We start from the raw sequence: 11,051 nt of genomic DNA on the forward strand, positions 1-11,051 counted from the left end.
ACAACGTCATCTCCTATACCACATGTTCGGGTACCTGTCAACACTAAAAGGTTGGAAAGCCTACGTTAAACATACTTTCACAAATGCCACGAGTCTCAAACTTTCCCGGTGGACAGCGACAAATCAAATCCAGACAAACTTGATCTTCCCTGCACGCAGACGGCTCACAGTCGTTAATTTCTGGAATAAATAAGTGTCAATACCTTTTTTTATTAACGGTTTAGTAAATGATATGCTATCTGCCTTAATTAAAACGGAAAAAGGGGTGATTGAGTAGGAATCAAGCCTACGACTTCCTAAAAAATGGTCGAATGCTCTAAACACACGAGGACTTTACGATCTATGACAGCGACGTGGACGAAAACGGCATCTCTAAATGTAACTTTGCACTGTCATAAGTCTTTCGCGACTGTTCCATCTCGTTCCCGATGTGCAATGTGGGAGATGTATCGTTAAAATAAATTGGTAAGAGCAGTTTCAGAGTAAAAAGATAGAATGAAAGCTCTGTGTTTGTACTCTTGCGTTGTCGTCAAAACCTCAAACTTGGTGATTTCACGTCGTTGCTGTGCAGTGGTTATCCAGAAATACTGTATGTGCAAACAAAAACAAAAAAAAAAAAAACGCGTGCCGCACTTGCCGCCCGTACAGCACAATTATTTTTCCTGTCTTAACCGATGGTGTTCCTGCCGACGACCGCATGGTAGATCTTAAAAGTCCCAACTGAGCTTCAAGCTTTCCTGATGAGCCACTGTAGATCGTATATCTAAGTGCAAAGTGTCCGTCTGCTCAGCATCAAAATGCAACTATTGATAGTAGTAATGGCAAAATCTGAGAAAGATAATATGGAAGTTGCCTGGCGAGGTTAGCCTACCATGCTAGCCCACATATAGGGCACTAGCACTATAAATTTTTTAGATGTAAACTAGCATGATAGGCTCAACCCTGGCAACTGGCAAAGGGAAACCTGTCCACGGATTATTCTTGTGGTACTAGTAATAGTTTTCACTACATCTGCCTCCGCCTAAGATAGTATCAAAGGCAGTTGAGATACGTTTAAATTATATGCTGAAAATGTCGCCCCTGTTTTTGATTTGCGTCTGACATATCGTCGCCCCTGTTTCTGATTTGTGTCCGGACAAAATGAATTTCTGAGCCAGGCAACTCGATTTGCATCAGATCTGCTTCAATGTTTGATCTTTCAACTGCTAACCCGAACGGCACTTTGGTTCTCTTTGCGAGTTTCTACTTCGTGACTCCTGAAACACTTCGGTCGTGTATAACAATACCAATACCACTTGCGCGCCCGTTTAAGCAATACCCATACTACCTTGCGCGCCCGGTTGAGCAAATTGAGGTTGACTCCCCCTACAATATCTACCAATTTAAGCATTTACCCTTTTTACGAAAGGACTTCTAATTTGCCTCATCGGGTTTTGGCTCTGGGCCAAAACCCTGCGGGGGCAACAAGCCATGTTAAAGAAGAAAATTCAACGAAAAGTTATGGTATACAAAGGGAAAGCTATAGTCATGGCAATCCTGCTGATATACATATGTCCCGTTAGTTTATATTCCCTCTAGCATTCACATGGTTATGATGTGTTCCTTGACAAGGAAGAAACGTGCTTGTTTCAGGATCCGGCTACGAATATATTCTTTGTGAGTATTGTATCCTTCATGATTTAAAAGGGCAACATGTACCAAATATACAAAGTTGATTGATAACTTGACACATCTCTGTCATTTTATGAATTACTAATGATAACTTGAAACATTTCTGTCCTTTTCATTAAAGGAATTTATGTATTAATGCAGAGAATTGTTAAAAGTTGTGAGAACGTATTGTACTATGACCACGGCACCTTGGCAAAATTCTCCGTCTCCTGTAAAGCCAGGTTTACAAACACAATGGAATGACCCAGGGGTATTCTGGCAAACAGCGTTTTCGTCGCAAGGGCCGAGAAGACATTCGTTTTCATCTGTAACAAAGAATATGATATGATCTTTCAAGTTGTCGCACCGAAATAAAGAAACACAATTTTCTTCAAAGCCAGTCATTCATTCCACTCTCCCCACATTACGTAAGAACAGATTCTACTGAAATATTAATATCAAAACAAAGTAAACCGTTAGCTGAACTGAACTGATCTGTCCTCAGCGACTGGGATGACGGATTTGCAATAGGCTGGCAGGTGCACGTAAAGGAAACATTTCTCGACAGAAATCTTGTGATAGCAAATTTGAAAGTGTAAATACAGCTTAATCAACGCCAAGATAAAGCAAAACTGATCAAATATGTTTTCAAAACAAGCTACCAACGAGGTTATAATTAGATGTAGAAAATACAAAGAATAACAACGCGCCGCACACCTGACGAAGCACTAGGAAAGTAAGTGGTCACTCGCCAAACATGCTAAAACTGACACAACTTAAAGTCGAGAAATGCACACGATTAATGCCCCGCTCGATCTTGGTAAAAATCACAAAGTGTCCCATAATGTTAAAACGTAAACTGTCTAGTTTCAACACGTTAAGCGTTGACATTTAGTTAGCGTTTTTATGAATGTTTATGTTTATTTGAAGAGCACAGTTTGGCGCCCGTTTACCAAATACATCACATGTATATTGGAACGGACGCAACGTGAAAGTTTTTGAGATACAAAGCAATTCACTTCGAGAAGCTAACAAAAACCAGCATGCCTATCAATTCGTTCATGTTTGCTCCTTAATGGTCATTGTAACTGTTCATAAATACACCGAAAATAAAATAACCAAATAACAAACGTGCTTTACCTGTTATTGCACTGGAACTCAAAGCCAAAGAGGGGACACTACTTGATATTAGATTCAATGAAAAAACACTTGAAGATGGAATTGATCCAGACAGTGACAAAAGCACAGAAGAAATGGGAATTCCAGATGTAAGTGCAAAAGTTTCCGAACTCGCAACAGATGTCGAACTAGTTCTCATAACACTACTTGAAATACTTGACGTGTGTACGATCACTAACGAGGTAAGCAGTGAAGCTGACACTGATGGCAACATTACACTCCTATAAACTATTCCAACACTAGATCGCACTGACAAAGACGAGCCACTTCTCACTAAACGGTTGATACTCGATATTCCCACAAGAGACGACACGATCGCAGGAGACAAGGAGGGCAAAACGGACGTGCTATCGATTATTCCCCTTCTGGATGTCACTGTTACGGATGTCGGGCCACTTTCCACTGGGCTACTTGTAACAGATAATGTGGATATGACTTGTGAGGATGTAACTAGCGAAGATGGTGCTGAAGGTAAGAAAGAGGTCCTTTCGACTATTTCCAAACTCGAGCTTTCCGACACATATATTAAACTACTTGTGACTGAGCGGCTTAGACTCTCAGATGTTGTCTTCACTGCTTTAGATGAGTATAGGAGAGATGAGACTGACAACAAAACTGACGGGCTTGCAATTACTGACACATTCGAGCTTACTATCAACGACGAAGGAGTCCTTTTTGAAAAACTGCTGGAAACGGCTCCATGGGACACTACGGAAGACGATTGCACCAACACAAGAGATGCCGAAGATACTTCAGCTGTGGTTTCATCTACCGCAAGAGACGAGCTCACAGCCACAGCCGATTCCCTGCTCAAAACATAGCTACTTGTACCAATTACCGATGTTAACAATACTCCAGGAGATGACAGGTTGACTGATGACACTGCAGGTGATAAGGCTGTACTCTTAACCGTGGATAGTCCAACGCTAACGGAAGCAGAGGACGAAGTACTTCTCACCACGCTTCTCGAAACACTTGATTTGCGTATGGAGACTGAAGATGCAGCTAACAAAGATGAATCTCTTTCCAACACAGAAGTTGTCTGATCTGTTTCTACACTTGACATTCCTGACACAGCCGAGTAATCGCTAGTTAGAGAGCTTCTCAAAGAAAATGATCCGGACACCAAAGCTGACGATGATTCCAGCATCGAGGATTTTGATTGATATACTGGTTGACTTGGATCTAGTGACACATGTACACTAGTCCTTCCTTCAAACGATGACAAAGTAATTCCTGCCAGGCTGCTTGAAACAACTATTCGTGACACCGTTCCAGAAGAGGACACCGAAGACAACTTCGATGTAGTCTCAAATACCGGGAGAGATGTCCTTGCTGCCAAAGATGATGAACTACTATTGACCAAGCTCCTTGAATCAATACTTAAACTCGATACTACCACAGAAGACAGAGAAGGCGAAATGGATGTGCTATCGATTATTCTCTTTCTGGATGTCACTGCCACGGATGTCAGGCCTCTTTCCACTGGGCTACTTGAAAAAGCTAATGTGGATATGACTTCTGAGGATGTAACTAGCAAAGATGGCGCTGAAGGTAAGACAGAAGACCTTTTGACTATTGCCAAACTTGAGCTTTCCGACACATATATTATACTACTTGTCCCTGAGTGGCTTAGACTCTCAGATGTTGTCTTCACTGCTTTAGATGAGTATAGGAGAGATGAGACTGACAACAAAACTGACGGTCTTGCAATTACCGACACATTCGAGCTTACTATCAACGACGAAGGAGTCCTTTTTGAAAAACTGCTGGAAACGGCTCCATGGGACACTACGGAAGACGATTGCACCAACACAAGAGATGCCGAAGATACTTCAGCTGTGGTTTCATCTACCGCAAGAGACGAGCTCACAGCCACAGCCGATTCCCTGCTCAAAACATAGCTACTTGTACCAATTACCGATGTTAACAATACTCCAGGAGATGACAGGTTGACTGATGACACTGCAGGTGATAAGGCTGTACTCTTAACCGTGGATAGTCCAACGCTAACGGAAGCAGAGGACGAAGTACTTCTCACCACGCTTCTCGAAACACTTGATTTGCGTATGGAGACTGAAGATGCAGCTAACAAAGATGAATCTCTTTCCAACACAGAAGTTGTCTGATCTGTTTCTACACTTGACATTCCTGACACAGCCGAGTAATCGCTAGTTAGAGAGCTTCTCAAAGAAAATGATCCGGACACCAAAGCTGACGATGATTCCAGCACCGAGGATTTTGACTGATATACTGATTGACTTGGATCTAGTGACACACTAGTCCTTCCTTCAAACGATGACAAAGTAATTCCTGCCAGGCTGCTTGAAACAACTATTCGTGACACCGTTCCAGAAGTGGACACCGAAGACAACTTCGATGTAGTCTCAAATACTGGGAGAGTTGTCCTTGCTGCCAAAGATGATGAACTACTATTGACAAAGCTCCTTGAATCAATACTTAAACTCGATACTACCACAGAAGACAGAGAAGGCGAAATGGATGTGCTATCGATTATTCTCTTTCTGGATGTCACTGCCACGGATGTCAGGCCTCTTTCCACTGGGCTACTTGAAAAAGCTAATGTGGATATGACTTCTGAGGATGTAACTAGCAAAGATGGCGCTGAAGGTAAGACAGAAGTCCTTTTAACTATTGCCAAACTTGAGCTTTCCGACACATATATTATACTACTTGTCCCTGAGCGGCTTAGACTCTCAGATGTTGTCTTCACTGCTTTAGATGAGTATAGGAGAGATGAGACTGACAACAAAACTGACGGGCTTGCAATTACTGACACATTCGAGCTTACTATCAACGACGAAGGAGTCCTTTTTGAAAAACTGCTGGAAACGGCTCCATGGGACACTACGGAAGACGATTGCACCAACACAACAGATGCCGAAGATACTTCAGCTGTGGTTTCATCTACCGCAAGAGACGAGCTCACAGCCACAGCCGATTCCCTGCTCAAAACATAGCTACTTGTACCAATTACCGATGTTAACAATACTCCAGGAGATGACAGGTTGACTGATGACACTGCAGGTGATAAGGCTGTACTCTTAACCGTGGATAGTCCAACGCTAACGGAAGCAGAGGACGAAGTACTTCTCACCACGCTTCTCGAAACACTTGATTTGCGTATGGAGACTGAAGATGCAGCTAACAAAGATGAATCTCTTTCCAACACAGAAGTTGTCTGATCTGTTTCTACACTTGACATTCCTGACACAGCCGAGTAATCGCTAGTTAGAGAGCTTCTCAAAGAAAATGATCCGGACACCAAAGCTGACGATGATTCCAGCACCGAGGATTTTGACTGATATACTGATTGACCTGGATCTAGTGACGCACTAGTCCTTCCTTCAAACGATGACAAAGTAATTCCTGCCAGGCTGCTTGAAACAACTATTTGTGACACCGTTCCAGAAGAGGACACCGAAGACAACTTCGATGTAGTCTCAAATACCGGGAGAGATGTCCTTGCTGCCAAAGATGATGAACTACTATTGACCAAGCTCCTTGAAACAATACTTAAACTGGATACTACCACAGAAGACAGAGAAGGCGAAATGGATGTGCTATCGATTATTCTCTTTCTGGATGTCACTGCCACGGATGTCAGGCCTCTTTCCACTGGGCTACTTGAAAAAGTTAATGTGGATATGACTTCTGAGGATGTAACTAGCAAAGATGGCGCTGAAGATAAGACAGAAGACCTTTTGACTATTGCCAAACTTGAGCTTTCCGACACATATATTATACTACTTGTCCCTGAGCGGCTTAGACTCTCAGATGTTGTCTTCACTGCTTTAGATGAGTATAGGAGAGATGAAACTGACAACAAAACTGACGGGCTTGCAATTACCGACACATTCGAGCTTACTATCAACGACGAAGGAGTCCTTTTTGAAAAACTGCTGGAAACGGCTCCATGGGACACTACGGAAGACGATTGCACCAACACAACAGATGCCGAAGATACTTCAGCTGTGGTTTCATCTACCGCAAGAGACGAGCTCACAGCCACAGCCGATTCCCTGCTCAAAACATAGCTACTTGTACCAATTACCGATGTTAACAATACTCCAGGAGATGACAGGTTGACTGATGACACTGCAGGTGATAAGGCTGTACTCTTAACCGTGGATAGTCCAACGCTAACGGAAGCAGAGGACGAAGTACTTCTCACCACGCTTCTCGAAACACTTGATTTGCGTATGGAGACTGAAGATGCAGCTAACAAAGATGAATCTCTTTCCAACACAGAAGTTGTCTGATCTGTTTCTACACTTGACATTCCTGACACAGCCGAGTAATCGCTAGTTAGAGAGCTTCTCAAAGAAAATGATCCGGACACCAAAGCTGACGATGATTCCAGCACCGAGGATTTTGACTGATATACTGATTGACTTGGATCTAGTGACACACTAGTCCTTCCTTCAAACGATGACAAAGTAATTCCTGCCAGGCTGCTTGAAACAACTATTCGTGACACCGTTCCAGAAGTGGACACCGAAGACAACTTCGATGTAGTCTCAAATACTGGGAGAGTTGTCCTTGCTGCCAAAGATGATGAACTACTATTGACAAAGCTCCTTGAATCAATACTTAAACTCGATACTACCACAGAAGACAGAGAAGGCGAAATGGATGTGCTATCGATTATTCTCTTTCTGGATGTCACTGCCACGGATGTCAGGCCTCTTTCCACTGGGCTACTTGAAAAAGCTAATGTGGATATGACTTCTGAGGATGTAACTAGCAAAGATGGCGCTGAAGGTAAGACAGAAGTCCTTTTGACTATTGCCAAAATTGAGCTTTCCGACACATATATTATACTACTTGTCCCTGAGCGGCTTAGACTCTCAGATGTTGTCTTGACTGCTTTAGATGAGTATAGGAGAGATGAGACTGACAACAAAACTGACGGTCTTGCAATTACCGACACATTCGAGCTTACTATCAACGACGAAGGAGTCCTTTTTGAAAAACTGCTGGAAACGGCTCCTTGGGACACTACGGAAGACGATTCCACCAACACAACAGATGCTGAAGATACTTCAGCTGTGGTTTCATCTACCGCAAGAGACGAGCTCACAGCCACAGCCGATTCCCTGCTCAAAACATAGCTACTTGTACCAATTACCGATGTTAACAATACTCCAGGAGATGACAGGTTGACTGATGACACTGCAGGTGATAAGGCTGTACTCTTAACCGTGGATAGTCCAACGCTAACGGAAGCAGAGGACGAAGTACTTCTCACCACGCTTCTCGAAACACTTGATTTGCGTATGGAGACTGAAGATGCAGCTAACAAAGATGAATCTCTTTCCAACACAGAAGTTGTCTGATCTGTTTCTACACTTGACATTCCTGACACAGCCGAGTAATCGCTAGTTAGAGAGCTTCTCAAAGAAAATGATCCGGACACCAAAGCTGACGATGATTCCAGCACCGAGGATTTTGACTGATATACTGATTGACTTGGATCTAGTGACACACTAGTCCTTCCTTCAAACGATGACAAAGTAATTCCTGCCAGGCTGCTTGAAACAACTATTCGTGACACCGTTCCAGAAGAGGACACCGAAGACAACTTCGATGTAGTCTCAAATACCGGGAGAGATGTCCTTGCTGCCAAAGATGATGAACTACTATTGACCAAGCTCCTTGAATCAATACTTAAACTCGATACTACCACAGAAGACAGAGAAGGCGAAATGGATGTGCTATCGATTATTCTCTTTCTGGATGTCACTGCCACGGATGTCAGGCCTCTTTCCACTGGGCTACTTGAAAAAGCTAATGTGAATATGACTTCTGAGGATGTAACTAGCGAAGATGGCGCTGAAGGTAAGACAGAAGTCCTTTTGACTATTGCCAAACTTGAGCTTTCCGACACATATATTATACTACTTGTCCCTGAGCGGCTTAGACTCTCAGATGTTTTCTTCACTGCTTTAGATGAGTATAGGAGAGATGAGACTGACAACAAAACTGACGGGCTTGCAATTACTGACACACTTGAGCTTACTATCAACGACGAAGGAGTCCTTTTTGAAAAACTGCTGGAAACGGCTCCACGGGACATTACGGAAGACGATTGCAACAACACAAGAGATGCCGAAGATACTTCAGCTGTGGTTTCATCTACCGCAAGAGACGAGCTCACAGCCACAGCCGATTCCCTGCTCAAAACATAGCTACTTGTACCAATTACCGATGTTAACAATACTCCAGGAGATGACAGGTTGACTGATGACACTGCAGGTGATAAGGCTGTACTCTTAACCGTGGATAGTCCAACGCTAACGGAAGCAGAGGACGAAGTACTTCTCACCACGCTTCTCGAAACACTTGATTTGCGTATGGAGACTGAAGATGCAGCTAACAAAGATGAATCTCTTTCCAACAGAGAAGTTGTCTGATCTGTTTCTACACTTGACATTCCTGACACAGCCGAGTAATCGCTAGTTAGAGAGCTTCTCAAAGAAAATGATCCGGACACCAAAGCTGACGATGATTCCAGCACCGAGGATTTTGACTGATATACTGATTGACCTGGATCTAGTGACGCACTAGTCCTTCCTTCAAACGATGACAAAGTAATTCCTGCCAGGCTGCTTGAAACAACTATTCGTGACACCGTTCCAGAAGAGGACACCGAAGACAACTTCGATGTAGTCTCAAATACCGGGAGAGATGTCCTTGCTGCCAAAGATGATGAACTACTATTGACCAAGCTCCTTGAAACAATACTTAAACTCGAGACTACCACAGAAGACAGAGAAGGCGAAATGGATGTGCTATCGATTATTCTCTCTTTGGATGTCACTGCCACGGATGTCAGGCCTCTTTCCACTGGGCTACTTAAAAAAGCTAATGTGGATATGACTTCTGATGATGTAACTAGCAAAGATGGCGCTGAAGGTAAGACAGAAGACCTTTTGACTATTGCCAAACTTGAGCTTTCCGACACATATATTATACTACTTGTCCCTGAGTGGCTTAGACTCTCAGATGTTGTCTTCACTGCTTTAGATGAGTATAGGAGAGATGAGACTGACAACAAAACTGGCGGTCTTGCAATTACCGACACATTCGAGCTTACTATCAACGACGAAGGAGTCCTTTTTGAAAGACTGCTGAAAACGGCTCCATGGGACACTACGGAAGACGATTGCACCAACACAACAGATGCCGAAGATACTTCAGCTGTGGTTTCATCTACCGCAAGAGACGAGCTCACAGCCACAGCCGATTCCCTGCTCAAAACATAGCTACTTGTACCAATTACCGATGTTAACAATACTCCAGGAGATGACAGGTTGACTGATGACACTGCAGGTGATAAGGCTGTACTCTTAACCGTGGATAGTCCAACGCTAACGGAAGCAGAGGACGAAGTACTTCTCACCACGCTTCTCGAAACACTTGATTTGCGTATGGAGACTGAAGATGCAGCTAACAAAGATGAATCTCTTTCCAACACAGAAGTTGTCTGATCTGTTTCTACACTTGACATTCCTGACACAGCCGAGTAATCGCTAGTTAGAGAGCTTCTCAAAGAAAATGATCCGGACACCAAAGCTGACGATGATTCCAGCACCGAGGATTTTAACTGATATACTGATTGACTTGGATCTAGTGACACACTAGTCCTTCCTTCAAACGATGACAAAGTAATTCCTGCCAGGCTGCTTGAAACATCTATTCGTGACACCGTTCCAGAAGAGGACACCGAAGACAACTTCGATGTAGTCTCAAATACCGGGAGAGATGTCCTTGCTGCCAAAGATGATGAACTACTATTGACCAAGCTCCTTGAATCAATACTTAAACTCGATACTACCACAGAAGACAGAGAAGGCGAAATGGATGTGCTATCGATTATTCTCTTTCTGGATGTCACTGCCACGGATGTCAGGCCTCTTTCCACTGGGCTACTTGAAAAAGCTAATGTGAATATGACTTCTGAGGATGTAACTAGCAAAGATGGCGCTGAAGGTAAGACAGAAGTCCTTTTGACTATTGCCAAACTTGAGCTTTCCGACACATATATTATACTACTTGTCCCTGAGTGGCTTAGACTCTCAGATGTTGTCTTCACTGCTTTAGATGAGTATAGGAGAGATGAGACTGACAACAAAACTGACGGGCTTGCAATTACTGACACACTTGATCTTACTATCAACGACGAAGGAGTCCTTTTT

At 43.3% G+C, this 11,051-nt stretch overlaps 1 protein-coding gene across 1 annotated transcript in view; it reads right to left on the bottom strand.

Annotated features, from left to right (window-relative positions):
• The window catches only part of LOC138015063 (streptococcal hemagglutinin-like), a 30,789-nt gene extending 20,426 nt beyond the window's left edge, over positions 1 to 10,363 (bottom strand). Inside the window, exons 1-3 of the mRNA XM_068861972.1 lie at positions 2,791 to 10,363; positions 1,860 to 1,976; positions 76 to 180 (exon numbers count right to left, since the gene is read on the bottom strand). Of these exons, the coding sequence (XP_068718073.1) occupies positions 76 to 180; positions 1,860 to 1,976; positions 2,791 to 10,363 (7,795 nt within the window). The remainder of the gene's footprint in view (positions 1 to 75; positions 181 to 1,859; positions 1,977 to 2,790) is intronic.
• Positions 10,364 to 11,051: the final 688 nt, after the last annotated feature.

Source organism: Montipora capricornis, chromosome 1 (genome assembly GCF_036669925.1).
Source record: "Montipora capricornis isolate CH-2021 chromosome 1, ASM3666992v2, whole genome shotgun sequence".
In the NCBI taxonomy this organism is placed as follows: Eukaryota; Metazoa; Cnidaria; class Anthozoa; order Scleractinia; family Acroporidae; genus Montipora; species Montipora capricornis.